The sequence below is a fragment of the Anneissia japonica genome, unplaced genomic scaffold, assembly GCF_011630105.1.
Source record: "Anneissia japonica isolate Jap-2015-1 unplaced genomic scaffold, ASM1163010v1 scaffold6314_len194445_cov122, whole genome shotgun sequence".
Classification (NCBI taxonomy): domain Eukaryota; kingdom Metazoa; phylum Echinodermata; class Crinoidea; order Comatulida; family Comatulidae; genus Anneissia; species Anneissia japonica.
In genome coordinates, this window is record NW_022713816.1 from 13,388 (window position 1) to 39,414 (window position 26,027).

Here is a 26,027-nt window from a genome sequence, read left to right on the forward strand (position 1 = left end):
TTCTGAATTTTGCTGAAAATATTATGCAGCTACTTCGTATTGTTTATCTGAAAAGGGTAAATTGTTCGTAGAACGCAAGATTTACAAGTGGAGGGGAGGGAAGTGGGTACCGAAATCAATGCTTGGGTTGTCCAAATTATTTTCTCCAGCCGTCTGTTATTTTGTTGAAAACATTAGGCTAGTTAGTACTTCCAAATTCAAAAAGGGGAACTAGCTCAAATGGTAGAGCGTTCGCTTTGCATGTGAGAGGTACCAATGTCAATGCCCGGGTTCTCCGTTGTTTTCTCCAGCGCGTCTCTTTCTTTTGTGAAAATAAAGTAGAGCGTCTTTTACTTTGTCAAAAATATTAGGGCTAGTCAGTATTTTTCAAACTCAGAAGGGGAACTAGCTCAAATGGTAGAGCGCTCGCTTTGCATGTGAGAGGTACCGGGATCAATGCCCGGGTTCGACATGTTACTTTTCCTGGTCTTTCTAAATTTTGTCGTAGTTATTATGTAGCTAATCAGAATTGTTTAACTGAGAAGTGGGGAACTAGCTCAAATGGTAGAGCGCTCGCTTAGCATGTGAGAGGTACCGGGATCAATGCCCGGGTTCTCCATATTAATTTTTTTTTCGGGCGTCTCTTACTTTGTTAAAAACGTTAGGCCTAGTCTGAGTATTTTTCAAACTTAGAAGAGGAACTTGCTCAAAATGGTAGAGCGGTCGCTTTGTATGTGATAGAGGTAAAGGGGTCAATGCCCGGGTTTTCAATGTTATTTCATGGCCTTTCTAAATTTTGATGAAAATATTATGCAGCTACTTCGTATTGTTTACCTGAAAAGTGGAAATTGTTCGTAGAGCGCCAGCTTTACAGGTGGTGGGAAGGGAAGAGGGTACTGAGATCAATGCTTGGGTTGTCCAAATTATTTTCTCCTGCCGTCTGTTACTTTGTTGAAAACATTAGGCTAGTTAGTACTCAAAAACTCGAAAGGGGAACTAGCTCAAATGGTAGAGCGCTCCCTTTGCATGTGAGAGGTACCGGGATCAATGCCCGGGTTCTCCATTATTTTCTCCAGCACGTCTCTTACTTTCGTGAAAACAAAGTAGAGCGTATTTTACTTTATTAAAAATATTAGGGCTAGTCAGTACTTTTCAAACCTAGTAGGGAAACTAGCTCAGATGGTAGAGCGCTCGCTTTGCATGTGAGAGGTAGTGGGATCAATGCCCGGGTTCTCCTTGTTAGTTTTTCCTATTCTTTCTAAATTTTGTCGACATTATTATGTAGCTAATCCGAATTGTTTAACTGAGAATGGGGGAACTAGCTGAAATGGTAGCGCGCTCGCTAAACATGTGAGAGATACCGGGATCAATGCCCGGGTTCTCCATATTAATTTTTTTCCAGGCGTCTCTTACTTTGTTAAAAACATTAGGGCTAGACTGAGTATTTCCAAACTCAGAAGAGGAACTTGCTCAAATGGTAGAGCGCTCGCTTTTCATGTGAGAGAGGTAAAGGGATCAATGGCCTTTCTGAATTTTGCTAAAAATATTATGCAGCTACTTCGTATTGTTTATCTGAAAAGGGTAAATTGTTCGTAGAGCGCTAGCTTTAGATGTGGGGTGGGAAGGGGAGATGGAAAGATGGTACAGAAATCAATGCTCGTGTTGTCCAAATTATTTTCGCCAGCCGTCTCTTGCTTTGTTAAAAACATTAGGATAGTCAGTACTTCCAAACTGAGAAGGGGAACTAGCTCAAATGGTAGAGCGCTCGCTTTGCATGTGAGAGGTACCGGTATCAATGCCCGGGTTTTCAATGTTACTTTATGGCCTTTCTGAATTTTGCTGAAAATATTATGCAGCTATTTCGTATTGTTTATTTGAAAAGGGTAAATTGTTCGTGGAGCGCTAGCTTTAGATGTGGGGTGGGAAGGGAAGGGGAGATGGAAAGATGGTACAGGGATCAATGCTCGTGTTGTCCAAATTATTTTCTCCAGCCGTCTGTTACTTTGTTGAAAACATTAGGCTAGTTAGTACTTCCAAACTCAAAAGGGGAACTAGCTCAAATGGTAGAGCGCTCGCTTTGCATGTGAGAGGTACCGTGATCAATCCCCGGGTTCTCCATTATTTTCTCCAGCGTGTCTCTTACTTTCGTGAAAACAAAGTAGAGCGTCTTTTTCTTTGTTAAAAATATTAGGGCTAGTCAGTATTTTTCAAACTTAGAAGGGGAACTAGCTCAAATGGTGAAACGCTCGCTTTGCATGTGAGAGGTACCGGGATAAATACCCGGGTTCTCCTTGTTTGTTTTTCCTAGTCTTTCTAAATTTTTTCGAAATTATTATGTAGCTAATCCGAATTGTTTAACTGAGAATGGGGGAACTAGCTCAAATGGTAGCGCGCTCGCTTAACATGTGAGAGGTACAGGGATCAATGCCCGGGTTCTCCATATTAATTTTTTTCCAGGCGTCTCTTACTTTCAATGCCCGGGTTCTCCATGTTATTTTTCCTGGTCTTTCTAAATTTTGTTGAAGTTATTATGTAGCTAATCCTTATTGTTTAACTGAGAGGGAGGGAACTAGCTGAAATGGTAGAGCGCTCGCTTAGCATGTGACACTAGGTACCGGGATCAATGCCCGGGTTCTCCATATTAATTTTCAGGCGTTTCTTACTTTGTTAAAAACATTAGGGCTAGTCTGAGTATTTCCAAACTTAGATGAGGAATTTGCTCAAATGGTGGAGCGGTCGCTTTGTATGTGAGAGAGGTAAGGGGATCAATGCCCGGGGTTTCAATGTTATTTCATGGCCTTTCTAAATTTTGTTGAAAATATTATGTAGCTACTTCGTATTGTTTATCTGAAAAGTGGAAATTGTTCGTAGAGCGCCAGCTTTACAGGTGGTGGGGAGGGAAGAGGGTACCGAGATCAATGCTTGGGTTGTCCAAATTATTTTTTCCAGCCGTCTGTTACTTTGTTAAAAATATTAGGCTAGTTAGTACCTGCAAACTCAAAAGTGGAACTAGCTTAAATGGTAGAGCGCTCGCTTTGCATGTGAGAGGTACCGGGATCAATGTCCGTGTTCTCCAAATTAATTTTTTTCAGGCGTCTCTTACTTTGTTAAAAACATTAGGGCTAGTCTGAGTATTTCCAAACTTAGAAGAGGAACTAGCTCAAATGGTAGAGCGCTCGCTTTGCGTGTGAGAGGTACCGGGATCAATGCCCAGGTTCTCAATTTGTGTGCTGGTGCGATGTTGGGCGGGTTTACTTCGGGAATATTTTTTGTGATTTTTTGACATTGGCAATGGACAATACATCTTTAAAGCTTTTATGAACTGATGGTAATGTTTGCTTACTTCCGTGTTTGTTTGAAATGTGTTTTCGGTCTGAAATTCTCTTTGAGTTACCTTTTGAATCTTATATCTAGCTGTTTTTTATACTGTTTTGTGAGAATTCTCGTGTCCTCTGATGTTTTATCTTAAATTGCGTACCGGTAGTGTTTTTTATCTGTAATTTTCTGCTGTTATTGTTGTTACCGTTTTTGTTGTTATTAATATTGATATTATTAATAATAATATTACTGATAATATTTATTGTGATGAATTTTAACTTTTATATAATTATTGTTGTTTAATGATTTGTTGTTTTTGTTATTTTTATTATTAATATTATTATTATTATTATTATTATTATTATTAATTTTATTGTTGTTGTTAATTAATGAACCACGGACTCAAGGAAGAACAACTTTTTACAATTTCTCTTTGATATTGTATTTTCTATGTTGAATTTGAGTTTTTTGCTGTGTATAAATAAAGAGATTATTATTATTATTATTATCATTATTATTATTATTATTTCTTTTTTTCCTGGCCTCTCTAAATTTTGTCGAAAGTATTATGCCACTTCGTATTTTTTCACTGAGAAGAGGAACTAGCTAAAATCGTAGAGCGCTCGCTTCGCAGGCAAGAGGTATCGGGATCAATGCTCTGGTTCTCCATATTATTTTCTCCAGGCGTCTCTTACTTTGTTGAAAACATTAGTCAAGTCAGTAGGCCTACTTCCAAACTCATAAGGGGACGTACTAGCTTATGGTAGAGCGTTCGGTTTGCATGTGAGCTGTACCGGGATTAATGCCCGGGTTTTCCATATTATTTTTTCTGTTCTTTCTAAATTTTGGCTAATCCGTAGTGTTTAACTGAGAAGGGGAACTTATAGCTCAAACGGTAGAGCGCTCAGTAAGCATGTGAGAGGTACCGGGATCAATGCCCGAGTTCTCTATATTATTTTCTCCAGGCGTCTCTTACTTTGTTAAAAACATTATTGCTGGTCAGTATTTTCAAACTTAGAAGGGGAACTAGCTCAAATGCTGGAGCGCTCACTTTGTATGTGAGAGATCAATGCCAGGGTTTTCAATGTTATTTTACGGCCTTTTTAAAATTTTGTTGAAAATATTATGTATGCTACTTCGTATTGTTTAAGGGGAAATAATTGTTTGTAGAGCGCTAGCTTTACAGGTGGGGGGGGGGGGTGTCAATGCTCGGGTTGTCAAAATTATTTTCTCCAGGAGTCTCTTACTTAGTTGAAAACATTAGGCTAGTCAGTACTTCCAAACTCAGAAGGGGAACTGGCTCAAATGGTAGAGCGCTCGCTTTGCATGTCAAAGGTACCTGGATCAATGCCCGGGTTCTCCATGTTATTTCTTCTTGGACTCTAAATGTTTTGTCGAAAATAATATGTAGCTACTCCGTATTATTTAAATGAGCAGGGGAACTAGCTGAAATGGTAGTGCGCTCTCTTTGCATGTGAGAGGTACCGGGATCAATGCCCGGGTTCTCCATGTTATTTTCTCTAACTTTGGCCAAAACTATAGGATAGTCTATACTTTCAAACTATGAAGGGGAACTACCAGAAATAGTATATAAAAATAAAAAAATAAAAAAATAAATAAATAAATATAAATAAAATATAAATATAAATGTATATAGCTTAGTATGTGAGAGGTACCGGTTCAGTGCATAGGGTCATATTACTTTTTTTCTAGGCCTCTCTAAAATGTTTAAAAAAAATATGTAGCTACTCCGTATTGGTGAACTGAGAAGGGAGACTGCTCAAATGGTGGAGCACTCGCTTAGTATGCTAGAGGTCACAGGATCAATGCCGGAATACTCCAAATATTCCTATGTTAATTTTGTTTAAATTAAAAAATCTTTGGATGTCGTTATTTATTTATTATTTATTTTTGACTTTTTGTAGCTTTAATATTATTATATGCGATCTTTTAATATTTTGCTATCAATATTAACGATTTTCCGGGCGATTTTCTTTTCACCACGTCTAATTCTAACTTGTTTTTGTTTACTTGGATGTGTATATATCTCTATGTTTAATAATATAGGCTATAATCAGTATTAATATTCTCATAGTAATTCGTTCTCTGTCTTTACCCTTTGATCACATTCGTAAATTAATGAGTTATACCTACTGTATTAGTATTAACACAATCCATATTACCCCATAGGTTTCTCGTGATTGGTTCAGGGAGTTGTTTTTTTGTTGTAAATAACAACTCCTTTGTTGGTTCATGTTCGGCGATGACTTCCTTCGCAGGCAGCGATAGTATGGAACCCATCGAATTTGAATGCAATAGCTGTAATAACAGTTAGGGTTACTTTTCGAACTACTGAGGGCGCACTCTATTCTTTGTTTACAAATACAAAATACAACTGCAGTTTTATACTCTTTGATACGACACTGGTGGTCGGGCACATGTTTATTCTGTTGTACCCAAAGACATTATTTGTTTAAAATGATACGGAACCGAGCGAGACAGAGTTTCGAAGCGCTCATTAGGTATACCAGTCTAATATTAATTACAGTTAGTTCGTCTAATTTACTGCAATTACTACCCAATCTAGGTAGGCGTAGGCCTGGCATAGGTTCTTCTAGCTAGTAGTAGTAGTAGTAATTACCAACTACTACTACTACTAGGGCACTAATTTTAGTACTGTAGTACTACGAAGGCCTTGGCCTACTACTCTTAGGCTACCTAAGCTTTACTGGTGTATCCTGTAGTGGGAACATGGCAAGGGATGCGGACACGCAACCCAGGGAGGGATTTTCGCAGATGTCAGGTCTAAACCACAGACTTCTCAAGTTAGTAATCTTGTAGCACCAAATAATGACAATGTTATCTAGTGCAAAATATGAGTTGCTATTATAAACAGACTTTTTATAAGTTTCTTCAAAAAAATTGTTCGGGCCACTTTTACTTAGTTTTCTGATTGTCTAGGAACAACATCACCGAAGATCCTGATGGAAATGTTATTTGTTCTGGACATTAGACCTATTTTTTAACGGGTCTACCTATAATAAATTTCCATAGTATTTTTTTTTAAATTTTTCGTATGTCCGTAATTAGGCAGAATTTTCGTAGCAACTACAGAAGTTCCTGATGTTTGAAAAACATGCTTAAATTATAGGTACAGACAGCAACATGGATAATAACAGATGTGGAATTTCAAAGAAAGAGGACAGGATGTACTTATGGGCCACTTTTTCTAGTTTTTCACAATAATCGTGATGGGCGGCGGAGATTCATTTTTTCTGGACTTTATGGGTCTAGGCCTGTGATAAATTTGTGTACAGTATTTTTGTCTATTTCCCAACGTCTGTAATTAGGCAAAATTTCTGTAGCACTTAAGAAGTAATACCTCAGCTCCACTGGTCCGGTCATTTATAATGCGCCTCTTGCTTGCGGTTATAAAGTGCAGTTCTTTTCCCTGGTAATTGGGTCCACATATGCTAAGTGTTGCTGCTGGTAATCAGCGCAGGAACAGGCAACCCCACCTGGTACCCATTTATACTCCTGGGTGGAGAGAAGCAATGCAGATAAAGTGTCTTGCTCAAGGACACAAGCGAAATGCACAGCGAGGAATTGAATCCCAGACCTTGAGGTTAGGAAACTATACCGTTCCCGATGTGCCAAACCGCTTCCCCCATGAGGTTTTATGAATGGCACTTCTAGATGGCCAGAAGTGTCACTCTCAGACAGAATTTGAATATAGTTTTTTTCATTTTTTGAAATTTTGAAAAATTAGGTGGGGGAGGGGGCTCTGGCTTACTGTTTCACTCCCCCCTAATCTGCCACTGGATACTGTATACTGTATGGATTTAGGCTACTTGGAGTTCCAAATCCTATGTGATGGAGTCTCCCAGTACAAGCTCATTCTAAACATTAACATGCAGATTCTCAGCACCCTACCTCCTCTCAACGATATTTAATGTATGACAGACTGAAATATATTTAGATCTTTCGACACTAGGATATAGAAGGGCAAGGGCAAACATGATTAGTCTTCAGAATTATTCATGGAATAGATAATATTAATATGAATCTTTTTTTCCTTTAAACATGCTATGACTAGAGGTCATGATTTTAAATTATATAAAAGTAAATCTCAGTTGGATAATACAATTCTAATTTGGATGTAAAGTTGTAGATCCATGGAATTGTCTTCAGCATGAGGTTGTTAACACGTCTAATTTGAACCAGTTCAATTAATTACTGAATGCTCACTGAAATGACATTGCATTTAATTTGTTTTCACATATTTGTAAACATTTTCAATATAGCTTCATTCATGACATGCCAAACTAAAACTACTTTTTCACTTGCTGGATTCCCCCACCTGTCGCTTTATTTAGAAGATAGTTTGCCATGGTCATACAAGCTATGCCTTTCATAAACCCACTATCATCAAGCAAGATATCAAGCAAGCAAGTAATGGCTATGAAAATTATTTTCATCTCTTACAGGATTCTACAGCCTTGTGGTGTGAGTAGATTTTGGTCTGCGACTCCTGCTTCAAGTCGATATTTACTATTCAGAAAGAAGTTATTCCAAAGACTCTCAAACGAGTTAAAAGCACAAACAGTTTGTGAAGCGGCAAGAGAAATAAATCAATCGGCAATGGAAAATTGCTCCTTGTTTGGAAAAGTTGAATCGTCTGAGGGAATACCCCAAGTCGACAGTAAAGTCCAAACCAAAGCAACAGGCAATTTTATTGATGGTGAGCTGGCAATGATAATAAGAGAAAATATTAAAAAACATACATCAATGAAAGTTATTGTGAAGCTGACAGAAAAAGGGATTTTCAGCTGTAAATATGGAGCTATACCACACAGGCATATTATTGGTGAAACTTGTGGCAGAGAGTTCCTTACCAGCCAAGATATACAAGTCTTGATACGTCGGCCAACTCTTCATGATTATATTTTAATAATGAGAAGACTTCCAACCATATCATTCCCTAAAGTGAGTTAATATCTGCTCTGTCCTCACTATCAAACATCACAAAAATTTGATAGTGTGAAAGGAGCTTAAGGAAGGGGTATGTTAATAGCTGGTGTAATTTGGATGCTTAATCTTGAGTGTGAATCTGTGCTGTGCATTTTGGTTGTGTTTTTGGGCAAGGCCCTTTTTTCATATCTTCTCTTCTATCTAGGAGTACAAGTGGGTGCCTGTTTGAAATGCGTTGGCAGTGGTGTAGGCTGGTAATGCTCTGGGTAGGGGGTTGGGAGTGGTTTGACCGACATAGTGGAACTAATTTGCCACCATGGAGGTGTGGAAGGGGTGAGGGGTGCGTTGGCACAGCCCCAGCCTACACAATGTATTGTTACCAGTATTTTAGAATACTTCCACAGGGAAGTATGCTCTCCAAAAATGTATGATCCAATGGTGGTGGGTAGCTTCTGATAATAATATGAAGCACATGAAGGCTTGGCCAGATATGCTAAAGGCTAATACCAGTAGTCATACAAAATGGATTTTATATTGCAGATGACCTATGGTGTTGACCACAATAAAGCCAAATTACCAATCAAATTGTTAATTATCTGGAGGAATGCTTGATATATTTTCTTTCAAATCTTATATGACCAGCTATATACTTGATTAAACATTTATATTGAAAATAGTTGCACGTTAGTGCAAGGTAATTATTATGATATAAAACTGTTTCTGTAGGATATATGTACTATGTTGATGATGATTGATGTGTCTCCTGGTGATTCCATACTTGAGGCTGGTTCCGGATCGGGTGCCATGACTCTTTTCCTCTCTAAAGCTGGTAAGTGGTTGACTCACTTTTATGTAATGTTGGATTTACCTATGCGCATTTTATACCGAAACAGTCTTAGTACAGTAACATGCTTCTCCCATAAGGGTCTCTTCGTGTCTGAGCTACCCGGTGGTCTGGTACTACTCAGGGGCTGTATGGACCACTACACTGAGGTGTACTCGTCTCAAAAGGTATACTGGGTTCTTTAAAGTGCACATGAGCCAAATTGTGTACACTAAAGAGTTCCACCACCATAGGTTCGAACCAGCGCCGATATTTTAAAGTAGATTCACACCGAATCCGTTTTCGATGCGCGTGTTATTACGCGCCTCTATTCTTTACTACCGATTTAATTTTCTTTTTTCGTTTCGTTACACGCACGAACCGAATTCGGATTCTGTGTGAATACGCCTTTATAGTCTCTTTTTTGTGAATCTGGTTGACAAATTGACAAAATATTTTTACTTTAGTTGGACCTCAGGGTAAAGTTCACTCTATGGAAATGAAAATGAAGCATCTTGATCTAGCAAGTAAAAACTTCAATAGATGGAAAGACTCTTGGAACTTAAGCCATAACTGCAAGTGGACCTCAAATGTTGAGTTTCACCATGGCTGTCTGATTAACAATGGATATAGGATTCTTGAAGGCCTCAAATTTGATGGGGTAAGGTACAGTATTTCATATTTTAGATTATTATATTGTAGGTTATAGCTACCAAGTCTTTTGTATCTGGAGTATCTGGGACATTTTTCTGGAGTGAGACTCGAACATTCAGACCCAATCTCAAGCTTTTTGTAATCTTATACTGTTTTCCAATACAGTAGAATGGGCCTCCTTTGGGACATCCCTATTCAGGGGACATTTTTCTGTGAAACATGGGGCAATATATCTTTAAATACTACAGCCAAACCCTATTAAGGGGAAACTCCTAGTAAGGGGATGGGGACACTTTCTGAGTGTGCCAAATGGTCACATAACCTCTATTAAGGGGGCAATTATTTTTTTTTCATTGTATCACATCTACAGCACTCTAAAAATTAAAAAAAATGTTCAACCTTAAATTTTAACACTTTTTGAGCAATAAACCAGAATTTTCCCCTTAATCCATGAGTAATCAGTATAGGCCTACTGTTGTTACTTCTAAACCAATTTTGTTGATTTTTACCCTTAACAATGGGGATTTCTGTTTTTCTTTTTTTGTGTATTTCATATGGGACTCTATCCATATCAAAACATATTAATTCCTGCTTCATCCATCTAGTAGAAAGCCCTAATATGATTGTTGTTATTTGTAAATAAACCAGTTTCACATACACATTACAAACATTAATTACATTATACTATTTAAAACCATATGAAATTATTTGATAATTTAATAGTGAATAATGAAACAATATTGGGAACATATAAAACTATTGTTGTTTTAATTACATTTCTGCTGATTTCATATTATACTGTAAATGAATTGTATTTGCATTGCAAGTTATTGCTGTAAATTAGTTCTTATTCTACTGTAACTGATTCTTATGTCAATTAAAATGAAATTATAAAGAATTTATGTCATCGTTATATGAAAACATGCCAAAAACCCCTATGAAGGGGACAATTTTATATTTCTAGTAGTATCCCTTGAATAGAGGTAACCCTGTTAAGGGGACACCCCTACTAAGGGGACACTCCTATTAAGGGGACACTTTTTTTGGTCCCGAAGGTGTTCCTATAATTGGGGTTCTACTGTATTTCATATTTCATGAATGCTCGAATAATTTAGTGTTTCCTCTAAAATGACTTCGATTGCAAGAACAGTGATGATTAGTGTAAGTTATTATTTCATTATTGCACTTGATGTTGGCCAAATAATAATAAGTACAGGTATTGTATATATCGAGGTATCTTTATCCAAAATATTATGGCAGTACATAGCTGAATTGAAATAAAATGTACAACTAGCAAATCAAAATATATATAAAATAGAGTTAAAATTACAAGATAATAAAAAGCAGTGGCAAGCCAAAAGACAAAAGCAAAATTTACAGGAAATTTTCACAAAATCAGACATCGAATTGGAATTAAAAAGCCACAAATCTAAAAATGCACACAATACTCTGATGGTGGCTCAATTTAGTTTTTTTTTTGTGTTCAAAATTAAACTTTCAATTTTCATATTAAGATGCTTTTTCCAAATCTGAGAGTTCCATTTCCGGACATCAGGTGCTAATTTCTCACCTTATAACCCCAATCATGATGAGGCTGAAGGTGGATGTGGACTCTAAGCCAGAACACCTCCCAACTTGGAAGCTACATGTAGGTTTTTATACCCAGAGTTTATATAATTGTGCATTCACAAAACAGAATTGTCGAATTTGTGTTGAACAACATTAGCCTCCACCTATAATTTAGTTACCCGATGAAAATGGTATTAAACAGCATGCTTTGAACTTAAACATTTCTGGAATTAACATGGGTCAGCAGGAGAGAGCGATGGTCTGTCTCCCCAAACTTAGCTCAACTCAATTGAGAGGATGCTATAAGATATAAATTCTTACAACTCTATACTGTAATGCTGCACATTTTATTCACATGCTGTAATATAATTACTTTGCAACATTTTAAGTACCACTGCAGGAACAGTATTATTATTACCCTTTAACTGCTTTACTTATTTTTTCTAACATATTGTTTCAGGCAGTAATTGATATGGAAGAGTGCGCTGCAGCAATGCCTGTTTTAATACAGTTTCTCAAGATTGGAGGAGCTGTATGTTTCTATGTTGCAAAGTAAGTGATGAAGTAATTTTTTTTATCGATCAATTCCTAAGGGAACTAAAGGTGGGGTTTTTTTTTGGTCACTATGTTTTTTCAGTATGTTGAGGTCAGGATAGCCAGACCCCTATAAAATGAATTACTACTACGCCTGATGGGTCCTCCCTGGGCTTAGAATAACTGGGAAATTATTTGCCAGTTTATTAAAACTGTTCTGGATCTGGATCAATACTGGCGAAGGACCGCTGGGGTATATGCGCCAGGGGTGCGTCTCTCGGTGTGTACACAATACATCAAACCAGACCAAACAAAACCACTTAGTGCAATATTAAAACCACATAGCAATTACCAATCAAAACAGTTCGACAACATCAACTTTTTTTTTTTAATTACATGACAATGTTCTGAAACATTTTAGAACATATAATGGCTAAACAAGTGTTTTTTACAATGGAAACATTTTTTTTGGTCTAACCTGTAGGCCTAGTGGCCAAGTTGGGCCCTGGCCTGTCTGATCTGGCCCCTTTCCCCAATGGTACCCGATTATCATGAAAATTCAGGAACCACATAATTTTGTGTTTTACAGTTTTGTTAACTGATTGGCTTTGGTTTTCATTTGTTAGCATAACCCAAGTTATTGAAATATGTGACATAATCCGAAGCCAAGAACTTCCTTTTACTGTGGAAAATATAGTAGAAGTGCAGCATACAGACTGGATAGTTAACCCAGCTAGACGAAGAAATGGAGCATTCATCAATTCTACATCAAACATGAGTGTGCACCTTACAGATGATGATGGTAATACAGAATACTAGTAATACACATTTTTCATTAGGACCAAGTTACTGTATGTTGTAACAAAAGTTTGTAAATATTGTGATTATTGTACGTTTATCGTTGCTTTCTGGACTAGAAAGACCACCTGGTCTCTTTCATGGTGGGCTGGGTTGTTGAAAATTAAAATCCTGTCAAACACTAGAGGTCATCAGAATAGCCTATTCAGCACTGGTTTACTGCTTTCTAGGGTTCTGTGCATGCTGTCCTCCTTAACACGTTGGCTGCCAGAGACGAGTATACTCGCCCACAGGGTGTTGCTGAGGGCGCCAGGATCAGGTATACTCGTCAAAAACGGGGGAACATTCTAGCGTTTATAACTTCTTTATTATACAATGTACGACCACAGACTCAACGGCTGGTAGTTTGGGGAAGATACACCTAGACGATAACGTACAAATGACATATGTATGTTTGTTGAGTTATGTTGCCGGTAGTACACTCGAGCGGTACAAGTGGGGGCGCCCTTTGAACATATACCAACCCATGCAAAAAGAGGTCGAGATAACTCGCACTTGGCATAGTCAGCAAAAAGTTCTATCACAGTGCATCAACGAGTATACTCGCCCCCTAATATTTTCCCACCAATTTATTAGACACATCATTTTGATGATATATGACTAGATAAAATTTCAAAAAAGTATGTTTGTACATGTAAACTTGTTTTGGCACACGGGAAGGAACCGTAAAAAAAGGTCTGGCAGTCAACGTGTTAATATGCTCTCTGCTGCTGCTGCTCAAGTTAGTTTTATCCCTCTGAATACAATTTGATGAAAGTACAAAAGTTTAATAGAAAATTATGTGAAAAATCATTAAAGAAAAAATAGGAGACATACTCCAAATTTAGATCTTGTCCACATTGTGACAAACATACAGGTAGACAAACTCCTAAATTAGATCTTGTCCACATTGTGACAAACGAACAAAAAGTAAAACATTTTTCAACTGGACTTAAGACATACCTTATTATTAGTAATTAACAGGCAGTGTAAAATTGGTAAATTCTTGGCTTACCATATGACTACTTATATAAATCAAATTTTGTAATATGAAATACTAAGGGTGGTCTGGTGGTTCTCCCCGGGAAAATTTTGATTCTTAGATGGCTGGAAATGAGCTTTCTCGACTTCTGAGGTGTGTTTTAATGACTTTAAGTTCTTTGAAACTCAAGGTTTTCCCTCATTCTTATTAGGCCTACAGTCATTAGGCTGGTTATGTGTGTGGGCTTATACATACAGAACAAAATGATAAATCAAAGATATAGACAATAAATTAATATTATTCCAATATTGAGTAGTTGGATACGTAGTCTTCTTCCATGGAGGTCTGAAGAACCCAAATTTGTGCAAAATTTATGTTTATGATTTTGAACTAAAACAGTGTCTTTAATTATATTTACTTGAAGGCTAGTTGGACTAAGCCTAGTTTGTCCGATCTGTCAACCATGGCCTAGGTAGGTTAGCATGCCTTTTGAGAGTCAAGACCCAGTGGTATTTTGTTACGTTTCTTAACACAGAGGGGTTCGTCGGAAACTCCTGGATCTGCCACTGATACTTTAGTAAAACACAATTAAAAATAAGAATATTTGATTATTCAGTTTTTTTGTTCTTTGTTTCAGGGAAGGAAGCAAAAACACCTGAGAGATTAATAGGACCAGCTCAGTACATAAAATATATTGCAAAGCCCTGGAAAGGCAGTGAACATTCAGGTATTATAATTGTTATTCACTACAAGTAATACTGTAGGGTCTTGATTATCATTCATGTTCTTTTTTCCCTTAAATTTTGACATGTATTGTAATCAAGATAATTTCAATATCTGTTTGTTGCTACAGTATTTTCATTTTAGGCAAATGACAAGTTAGTATTAATATAGTGCACCCTCGAATTTGAGACCCCTCTATTTCCAAGACCCTCTAATTTAAGACCACTTTTTTTGAAGAACCAAATACTGTAACAATCTTCAATATTTTAAACACAAAGTAAATTCTCTAATTGGAGAACAAACCCTGAGACCACCCCAAATTTTCAGAGATGGTCTTGAATTAAAATGTGGACAAAGGTATAATGTCATTTTATGCAGGGAACATATCTTATTTTTATTTTCAGCATTTTTAGTGAAAGCAGTCAGGCTGGAATTGTTTCCATCTTCGTATAAAGTTTGAGCATTATTGCAGATTTTGAACCAAGATACTGCAGTATTGTTTTCACTAGAGAATTAGAGGACTGCTGATTTGTTGCCAATTTTAACATCTGAATATAGTGACATTTATAGCCAAAACTTCAGGAATATGGAGAGATTTTGTCAACATTAAATGTGGTATGGATAGGTTGGTATGCAAACAGTCAGTATGGTCCTGCCAGTTTAGTGTCCTTGAAAAGCACACAAATGCTAAAAAGGACACAAACATAATATGTGATAACATGGTATAACTTTATTATTTCAAACTCTCTTTTCATAACATGTAACATTTATGATTGCAGTATACTGTAATTCTAATTATTTTGAGAACGACTGTTTCACAATATTATATTTGATATAAATACCGAAGAACAGGAACATTACAATTTAGAAAACAATCTTTAATACAGGGTACATATTGTTAAACAGATAATAGAAAACAGAAAATATACAAACAATGAGTTTTTCGATTTCTTAAAGTACTGTAATACAAAGTAAAACATTTTTTTTTTTCAAAATTCATAAATACTGCCACCTGGGCTTTCTTAAATATTAAATATAAATATTAAATATGTCTATAAATTACTTTTTAAAAATTAAATAAGCAAAAATAACAATGTTAAAATATAAACGTGTCATATTATTAAATATGTGACAAATATTGATTGTTCTATAAAGGATCTACTGCCACCGTGGCATTAATTTCTGTATGTTGTTGGAGAATTTGATTCTTGTTTATTTAGATTTACAAACATACTTTCAATTAGTCATCAATGTTTTTTACCCTTATCCAACCATTGATTTTGAAACAAATATATCATTTGTATCTGAATTTTATGAAGAAAAGTGTTCATTCTAAGTTAAACTCATATAATGATAATAATGTCCTAAAAGAATCTTTATCTTCTAATTGGTGTTTTTTTAATACACAATATAAAAACTAATAATAAAGTAAAGTTTTTAATAGATTTCATACGACTAAAATATACTCAACATTATAAACGGAATTTTTATATTTGTAAAAATAAAGATAATATGTGGAGTATTGCTGCATAAACTGAGAATCTGTTTGCTTTCTTCATCATTAACTACTTTGTAAATACTTTCTACATATTCCATGTAAATATATAAATATTATAGAATTGCAAAATTGTTTTGATATACAGTATTATTGTCAGTTTCTTAAATCTTGATATGTTATTGTAAAGTTTGAAAGCTAAACTTGCGGTGGTCTTTTAACACTCAAATTGTAAGCATACATTTTAATGTGATTGTGTATATTCAGATTTTTATTATATTTTATCTGGAACAAGCTAATATATTTACAATTTGTATTCATTTATAAAATGTGATAATTTCTGGTAAAACACTATTTTTAACTTTTGCATTTCTGAAAACTAGAACTTTTAAGTATTGCTATTTTTTACCATAATGGTATTTTTATTTACGAAAACGGGTGTTAATGCATCCCTAAATCAAGGCATTCTGGAGCATCCTTGTCCTCGAATTTCTTTAATTAAAAAAATTTTTTTTTTTTTTTGGGGGGGGGGGTTTCTAAATTGCCATGTGTGAACACCAATCTTACAGTATAGTATAATGTTTTCATCATTTCATCAATTTATACAAGATTTTTAAATTATTTCATTGGGAACCCATTTTATTGGCTTTCAGAAATTTGTGCAAATAACCAAAAGAAAATTTTGGGGAGGAGAACCATATGTTGCTAACAGATGCATTAATTTTGACATCATTTTAGAAATTAGTGGTGTTGAGCTATTGTTTGTGTATGTGTCACAAAACCAAATAATTTTCATAAATTCTGCATGACTGACATAATACTGTATTTGTAAATTTATCATAACTTCGCAAATATTTCGTCTTATTTTTTATCAATGAAAATGAGGCTATTGGGATTTACAGGGCTTTTGTACGAAGAGATAAGTGATTCTATTATAGAGAGTTGCACAAAATGAAAAAATAACTTAGCATTTATCAGTTTATCCAGGTAGGTTTAGTCACAAATTCGATGGCAACATCTTAATATGCAAAGAATGTTTCCAGCAAAGTAGGGTTTTGCCAGAATGGATAACTAATTGTTTGTTTTATACTGAAAAAAAAGTTGGGAAAAAGGCAACTAGTATAAAACAATGTACAGTATATCCTTAGAGAATTCTAATGTTTGTGGAACAAGACAACAATTGCCCTAGTAAAGATAGTCTGTAGTGATGAAATGGTAAAAATTGCCTGTAGTGGTAACATGATAAAAATAAAGAACTAATGTACATTATTTTGCAGCACAAATGATATTTTCTAAATCTGATTCCAAAATTCAGCTTACAAATTCTTACTTTATACCTAGGATTTATTTTTACCATCATTTCATATGCAATATTCTGAGTTTTTTTTTTAAAACTTTCTTTGTATCCTGAGCATTAATTGTTATATTTCCCATTTTGTTACATCACAAAGGAATGTATTATGTGCTACACTGTACAAGTTCTCAAATATTTACCATTACCATATGTTTCTACCAGGTCCATTTTTACCAGAATAATCATTACATTTACCAGATTTATTTTTATTTTTATTTTGATGCAACTCTTAAGAACATTGTTACCATGCGGATGATCAACAAGCCAGTACTGTACACTGAAGTCTGTACATTCTATACAAAACAAATTAATCCTCCTTACTTGCCCAAAAATATGCATCATCACTGGTCTGTAAAGTATTTTGAAGACCTGCAAATAAAAAAAAAATTATAGAGAAAGAGCCAACATTAATGGTCCTATAATATAAAAGAATGAAAACCTTTTGATTACAACTATATTCTTATATTTATATAAATACAAAACTCATAGTTCCCTCTCCAGATAATATCAACTTTTATGTGATAAATGTGTGTGATATGCCCATATTTGGCATATGCATATGGGTACATAACACAAATTTGTCATATACAAAATTGATATTGTAGTAGTAATGCTGCTGGATTTATGAAATATTGAATCACCTGTCATATCAAAGCTCTTTGGTACTGCCTGATCCTGACAGTGAGTTTCTTCATCACTTGAGGTATCAGTGCAAGAAGAAAGAAACAAATAAGAGCTATCAGCACTAGATGAACTTTGAGGTGTGTAGGCAAATGTTCCTGTCTTAGCACAAGCCTCACAGTGAACAGGGGATGCACTGGGACCTCGCGGGAGAAACTCGTCATCACTATCATATGTTCGAAATGCTCCTCCGTGGTGTAATGCTCTATTGCGTTTCCAGATCACATGGTATGGAGCAATTGCCATAATCTGAAAAAAAAAAAAAATCACTTATGTTTTACTGCAAGGGTTAAGAATATAAGACAATGTTCTAACGCATACACACAACTTAAGCCTCTTCATAATGTTTGCTGGTGGACATACATTCATTCATCTTGCTGTCTTGCAAACAATACTGATGGATCAGAAGTGAATTGTCGATGTGGTAAAAATTTAATAAAATTTATGGCGATTAGAATGGCCCCAAATAGCAAAAATCACCCCTAGGTTAAGAATTGACTATAAATTAGGAGTGCGTAAAATTTAGGAATGATTTAATTTTTGAATTTCCAAAATTGTGTTCCAAAATCATGACATATGAATACATACCCTGTACCACAGTTCCTCTGGGATAAGCCCAATAAGCTTGAACTCAAATTGAGTTATATTGGTGATTGGGTACCGTACAAATCCATTTTTCACAAAAAAAGGTGAAAAAAATAGAATACCATTTTATAGCTGACAACCTTTCCTATAATTTGCATGCATGTCCAACCGAAAGACAACTTTTCAACATCTTAAACAATGACAACTGATTTTTTTTTTTTAAAGTACAATGTACCCTTTAATTCCAAGACTCTTCAAATTTAGGACCACTTTTTCAAAGTACAAACTGAAAATCTTCAATCTTTTAACACCCTAACCCTTTAATTGTTCTTGAATTTAGACAAAGAACTTTGTAAGTCAGCTGATCTACTCATGCAAATCATAACCTGGGTTTTTGCCAGGGAATGCTGGTATGTACATGAGCATAAAGAAGGTGGTTGAGCTTATACCTGAGGTGGACTTACACCTAATAATTTTGGTAATAGTAATTTAACAAATTGTATATAGTAGTATACCTCTTCACAGCATCTTCTACTAACTGCAGCTCTAAAGCTGATGGACTTCCAAAACCGATCTTTCTTGTATAGAAATTTTGTGTATTTATGTCTCCAATCTTTTCCAAGAGCCCATGGAAATATTTCGTATTTGTAATCTTCTTCATCTTCTTCCATATCATTTGCAAGGTACCTAACAGTAAATTTAAAGTATGCATAATAGTTATATTTTTTAGTACTGGCCCTATCACACCATGACAATTTAGCCAGTGTATATAACTTATATCGAACTACTGTATCTCCAATGCATACAGACGTATGTAGATGTACTAGACATGTTCCGGAGGACCACAGAACTTACTGAACGTGTTTCTAACTTACAGCTACCGTATAATGGCATATTGGCAGTGTTTAGGGGCATTGTATAAAAATGGGGTGATGTTGATACTGCGGTCTAGTGCAGTTATAATTTGAATTGACTAGCGACAGTCTTTTTAAAGGCTATCATGTGATTGTCAATGATACATTGCGCACACTGTGCGTAAGTTAGACCTAAGGGCATAAGTTGTAAAAATCAGCAAAATGCTAAGCATTTGTTGGTATAAGTTATCTATAAGTTATTGAACTTTCTATATAAGTTACGTATTATTAATACGTTATGTATATGTTCAATTTGTTTATGAATACACTATGTATACACCCAAAATTGAAAAAAACATCGATAATTCAGCGTATGCCAGCATTTAAAGCAGGTTTTCCACTAGGCGAATTTATTCGCGCGAATCAAAAGCGTTGTTCATGTGCATTCACATTTCTATCTTGGTTTTCACTTCAGCGAAATTGGTAGTTCGAACTGTTTCTACTTTTTGCAAAATGAAAAGTGTGCGCAACCAATCAGAGCTCAGGAACCGAACCGATGCCTTTGATTTGTGCGAATAAATTCGCCTAGTGGAAAACAGGCTTACAGTAAGAGAAATTATGATATGCCGGCATACGCTGGCTAAATCGTCAAGGTGTGACATGGCCATAAACAAAATTTCCACTATATACTTCACTTTCATGTAATTATTTACTCTACAACACCCTGAAATATTCAACCTATACCGTGTTGAATTGTATTATGCATGCAATGCCTGGTAACTTGTCCTAAACTTTGGCCTCGTATTTTAACAAATTTACATCCATGTATGGTTCAATAAAAATATATTTCTGTGGTAAGATATTAAGTGTTGATTTCAGCAGTTGTATTTCTCAAAATACAGTAATAAGTGTAAACTTTTGGAATATGTTAAGCAAAAAATAAACCTGGCCCAATTTTAAAAATTTCATTGAAGGTTGCAGAGGAAATGCAACAATGACAGTTTATATCAATAATATATGTTTTGGATAGAATCTATACTTACAATGCAATAAAGAAATTCATTTTGGTATACTGCTTTGTCTTCAGTTCTGCTCTCTTGAAATATGCAAATACCATTGCTAAAAGATACTGTAAGACAAATCACAGTGTCATCATTATATATATTAGATCAGGAGTGGGCATAAAAGTGGTTCGGGACCAAAGTGAATTGAATTCTTGATTTCACACTGAGGGCGGCATTCAAACTTGTTTTCAGTGTGCTTCCAATCACCTTCATGCACTGCTTTTATGCCACTTTATGCTCAGTTTTAATATTACTTTTACAGATGATCGGTGTCGGCCTGTAAAAAACAAGGTGTTTTCTAGTCAAAAATGATTGCATACATAGGGGTTTTAATTCATTTTCGCTACATAATAATTAATGTCGAGCTGCACTTTGTCCACCTGTGTATTAGATGGATATTGACTGAAATATTTATTATAATCAACAAAGAATTTATATCTTAAATTAAGGTCAAGTGCAATGTATTGTTGAAATCTGTCTTTATAGCATTAATACATATATTGTCAGCAACCCAAAAACCATCCTAAATAATTTAAACAAAACTTGAATTGCTCATTTTAAGAGTTGATACTTAAGCTTTGACTTAAAATGTCTTTGTTTTAATATTGCTCAAGTGCAATTTGATCCCCTAAAATCAATGTTAGTTTAGCTTTACAGCAAGCCTAGACAGGTGTAGCACTAAGGTTGTAGGCATACCAAAACATTTTTCACAGGAATCATTTAATTGTTGTTTTAAAAAATATTTTTCACAATGTGTTGTACGATGATGAAAGTAAACAAAACTACACCGTACATGTATTACTCATCAATTATATAGTGCTCATGTCAATTGATTAATGATAATGATGAAAATATTGTTTGGCAAATACACAGAATGAAATAATATTGTTTGCTCGGATAAGAAATGGTTGAAAACCTAAACAAAATTTGCTCCCTATCCTATATGATGAAGATAATAATAATGATATTTTTTTTGCATATCACTATGATGAATGTTGATATCAATATGATGAATATTAGCATAAATTTACTTAATACAAATTTAATGCTGTACCTTGTCTGCTATTTTGGCACATCTGTCCATCCAAAGAAAATCCTGAATTGTATCATTTTCTGCAAATAAATTATTTGGATATAAGGTTGTTCAACATTTTGTTGTAACGATAATGACAAGAAAAATATATTAAATATATTTTTATGCATTAGTTTCAGCTAGCAATAATATACCATTTTACTTCATCTGATTAAGAACACTATAAAATAATATGTAACATACAATTAATATGGATAGTGTAGATATACACATTGTTTTGTTAATTGTCATCAGACAGTACTTTAAATTTATTTTGTGTATGAATAACATCAAATCATAAAACTCAAGTTTCATACCAAAAAGTTTGAAAAATGCATTCATTTCTTTGCTTTTAACTGTCATTGATGAATTCCTTAATCTTTTGATGGGTGTTAGAGAACCAGTGATCTCCGTCTCCAATTCCTGCCAGCTGCATCTCCTTTTCCATCCATTTGCGTCTGGTACACTTGCTACTACAACACGTTTCACGATTTTTTGATGGCCATCTGTAATACCTTCATTTGATGATGGTGGTGTTACTAGAAATGTCTTTAATGCATCAAAAACCAGTTCTTTGCTCTCCATAATTTCTGGATTCGACATAGGTCTAATGATTCTCTTGCATTATTATAGTTAAACAAAGATGACATTCACTTCCCATAACTCAATGTGTGCAGATTTTCAATATTTTTATATCTGAAAAATATGAAATAAATGTAGAAACATAAAAAGCATGGTAAATTTGTTGTATTATAACTACTCACACTGGCGTAAGCCCTAGTGTTTCTAAAGTGGTAATTACATGTGCATATGTGTTTATAAACCATTAAAATTTTTTTTCAAAACAAATGGGTTGTAAAATGCAATAAAAAAAATGTAATTGGTGGACTTATACACCTTACTTTAAAAATAACTTAGAGCACACTTTAAGAGTGTGTACCTCCACCCACCCCATAATTACCCTTTATAAAATTTCCATACATCTTTTGCTTTTGAAAAAAATAATGAAAACAGAATCTCTACCTCCACCAGGATTTGAACCCAGGACCGGTCACAAAGCGAACGTCTTAACCAACTTTTTAGTTATGTGTGATCCGGTAGCCATGACAAACCATTCTAGAAAGTTTCATTTAGATCTATTGATCAGTTTTAAGGGTCTCCACCCTATCAAAATTTAATCACTTACTTCTTTGGATCATGAAAACCATTCTAAAAGTTTCTTTCAGATCCATTGATGAGTTTTTGAGGTATTTAGGTCTGGGACTTCAGCCCTTTAAATGACCCCCCAAATCCACACCCTAATCTGGATTTTCACCAAAATTTAATCATCTCTTCCTTGTAAATTGGTTAACTGTTATGTCTGGGACGTTACCACTTTACATGACCCCCCTCCCACTCCCAAAAAAAAAAAAAAAATTCACACCCAAATCTGAATCACCAAAATTCAATGACTTGCAAAAAGATCTACACCGATCAGTGACAAATAATTAACTGAATCCAGAATGAATTTATTTCCTATGATCAGTGACAGCAAATCAGTTTTTGAGTGTACTGTGCTTATGCATATATACTCATGCTTTTGTAGAATTTTTTTTGTGAAAAAATGGAATATGTTATTTTAAGGTTCATGGAAGTTTTTTGTAAAATGGAATGTGTTAAGGTTGATTTCAATTCATTTGACAGGCATGCCGAGTACAGTGTGAATGTAGTTTTAGGGATTTGGTAATTGGTCCTACATTTTGGCAGATGACCAATGGCTTATGATAGCAGTGTCTGATAATGGACTATGAGAGAAATTTCTGATATAGTTTCTGCAGTATACTCATGCTCTTATCACATTAATTCAATAGAAAGAACACATTGATGTGAGTAATCTACAGTTTAGATGACAAAAGTTGGTTGAATATGTACAGAATTATGCTAAATTTAATAAAATAGAATTTTTTTCTGATTTATGCATGTTGGCTGCTATCTTGAATTTGTGACCATATGCATGCACTGTGTGTACAGCCTAGATGCGATATCTCCTCTATCTGCATGTGTTCTGGTAGACTACACAATGACATATCACTTGTATCGCGGCCTACTAGGGCATTTAAACAGTCAGGCGCAGTGGCATTAAATTACATCAAAAATAACATTACATAAAGTTAGTATATATATATTAATCTTTGATGTTTTCATAATTTTTTATGAGAATGATCATGAATTATTTTCTATTTTTTTTTGTATTTTATTAAAATTTGAAACATATCACCGCTAAGTTTTTGAAGGTGGGCATTCCATATTCAGAATCGCAAATTATCGGAGAACATTGTCCGAGTGTTTGTTTTTTGTAATACCCAATCAGAGTCCAGGAAAATGCCCCATGTGACTCCTATTCATGATTTTGACAAACGCCCTCACACGGATGTGCTTCTTAGTAACCTAAAAGGCTATAGCCTAGGCCCTTACAGGACTTGTGTGTGTGGAGTGTTTTTCTTTTAATAAATGGTCCCCACACGTCCACATCCCACCACTCTGGATCATAACCAAAATAGAAAGGAACCTTCCTTTCAATATCAGAAATCATCTGTTAAAATCTGATGTATGTAGACCTCCTAGGCCTAGGCCCTAGCCCTACTTACTAGGCCTAGGCCTGACTAGCTAGCCCAGGGCTGCTCAAAACGTAACTATAATCCATGAACATCAGAATATGTATTGAAAATGGAAATAAAACATTTACATGAAAATACAAATATTGTACTCAAGAGTATAGGTCTACCGTGGGAATCTATTTGTGAGAACGTTTCAGCAAATTACTATACTCTAGTTATAACTATGAAATACCATAGCTCAAGTGAGTGATTTTGTTGGGCTTACGAATATAAAACAAGCCTGAGACATTGAAATGTACGGAATGTACTAAGTATATTGATAATTTTATATGGAAAATATAAATATGAAAATACTAAAGTATATATTTCTTTATCAGCATTCATCATCATATAGTATATTTTCATTTATTTTTATGTAAATTATTACGAACATACATTTATAGTAAATGGGAATAAGAAAACAAACGATGACATACTAATGTATTGACTAATTTGAGTACTTTATTTCAATATCCATTTAATTATGCAATAATAGCCTCTAAACTTGCAGTCAAAATATATCACAACAAACGATGAACATAATAGACTATAGTAACATTTGCGTTGTTTCTGTAAAAAAGAAAATAAAACCAAGTAATACAAATAATTGTTAATAAATTAATGTTACAGTCACTAATGCATGCCAACTTAGACAAATTTGCAGGCGTGAGACTTCTAATTATACCCTAGGGATGTCATAGGCTGCCCTCTTTCTTCACCCCCCCCCCCCCATGTTTTTCATTTGATACCTGAAAATTTATTGTCTGTCTCTTATACACATCTAGATGTGTATAAGAGACAGGTGTAGATATACACATTGTTTCACTAATGCATGCCAACTTAGACAAATTTGCAGGCGTGAGACTTCTAATTATACCCTAGGGATGTCATAGGCTGCCCTCTTTCTTCCCCCCCCCCCCCATGTTTTTCATTTGATACCTGAAAATTTATTGTTTGCCACTTCACCAGTGTTGTTAATAAATGGAAAATATGTTAAGAATCTGCATTTTTACTTGAGAATGCATGTTTCTGCCGTCCAAACCTATCCCACTGGTTTGCTCTTTGACGACCCTATCTGATGCAGCTTGTTTGATCTCATCTGATCGAAAAACAAAAAAAAAATGACCCTATCAAAAATGCATTTGGGTACGATTTCGCCAAAAGTCATGTGTACGAGTTGGCCAAAAAAGTCATGTGTACGAGATTACCAATCGTGTGTACGAGTTCATCTAAATAATAATTTGTGTACCAGTTCGTCAAAGTCTGACGAGTTGGCATGTGTACGACGAGTTGGTATGTATACGAGTTAGCCAAAACCCCGACACAAATACTGTACTGTACTACCTTCTATATATAATATATTATTCAAATTTCTATAAAGATTGAGCTTCAGCAAAAAGGTTCATTTGGCCATATTCCTGATGGCCCTAGGACCTAGCACACAACGAATCCCTGTCCGGGGCTGTCGAGTTGCTCTGCACGTCATACGCGCGTGTCGCCCCGCGACCCCAACCGCATCATAGGCCTAAGCCTTGGCTAGGCCTACTACTATATTACTAACTAACCAGCAACTGCACTGCATTGGCGCGACAATCATGCCTTGTGGTTTCTTAGTATTTTTTATAATGTACATTTTATTGATATTACCAAAGTATATAACCGATAATACATAAAAACAGCAAATAAACTTACCATCATTTCTTGGCGGACAGTAAATGCAGCAGGCTAGAGCAGCTGAGAGAAGATGTTAAAGACTTTTTAGCCAATCAACGAACATCATTTTCTATTCGCCATACAAGGAAATTAAATTGCCAAATTAGGATTATGTAAATTAATCTTTACATGACGTGTTTTAATGTGAACTTTGAACCATAAATAAACCTTTTGAACTTGAGA

At 35.0% G+C, this 26,027-nt stretch overlaps 2 protein-coding genes and 1 non-coding gene across 6 annotated transcripts; 2 read left to right on the forward strand and 1 right to left on the reverse strand.

The window, feature by feature from the left end:
* The first annotated feature begins 525 nt into the window (after positions 1-525).
* Positions 526-598, forward strand: Trnaa-agc. Its single transcript has one exon. It is a non-coding gene; the product is annotated as a tRNA-Ala (tRNA).
* A 5,090-nt stretch (positions 599-5,688) lies between these two features.
* LOC117108800 (tRNA (adenine(58)-N(1))-methyltransferase, mitochondrial-like) lies at positions 5,689-15,924 on the forward strand. The gene is made up of 8 exons (XM_033250945.1): positions 5,689-5,819; positions 7,785-8,283; positions 8,995-9,097; positions 9,559-9,752; positions 11,775-11,866; positions 12,475-12,650; positions 14,305-14,394; positions 14,795-15,924. Exons 1-8 carry the CDS (start codon positions 5,776-5,778, stop codon positions 14,848-14,850), a joined length of 1,254 nt encoding a protein of 417 aa, XP_033106836.1. The 5' UTR covers positions 5,689-5,775; the 3' UTR covers positions 14,851-15,924.
* On the reverse strand, positions 15,101-25,860 carry LOC117108801 (speedy protein A-like). 4 transcript variants are annotated; one of them, XM_033250950.1, is made up of 7 exons: positions 25,824-25,860; positions 21,813-22,191; positions 21,478-21,536; positions 20,403-20,488; positions 19,021-19,192; positions 17,881-18,169; positions 15,101-17,608 (listed from the first exon to the last, which is right to left on the reverse strand). In XM_033250950.1, exons 2-7 carry the CDS (start codon positions 22,096-22,098, stop codon positions 17,547-17,549), a joined length of 954 nt encoding a protein of 317 aa, XP_033106841.1. In that variant the 5' UTR covers positions 22,099-22,191; positions 25,824-25,860; the 3' UTR covers positions 15,101-17,546. The 4 variants fall into 4 exon arrangements, with proteins under 4 accessions (XP_033106841.1, XP_033106837.1, XP_033106840.1 ...); XM_033250946.1 differs by having other exon boundaries at positions 15,101-18,169; XM_033250949.1 differs by lacking the exon at positions 25,824-25,860 and adding an exon at positions 24,569-24,638 and having other exon boundaries at positions 15,101-18,169.
* Positions 25,861-26,027: the final 167 nt, after the last annotated feature.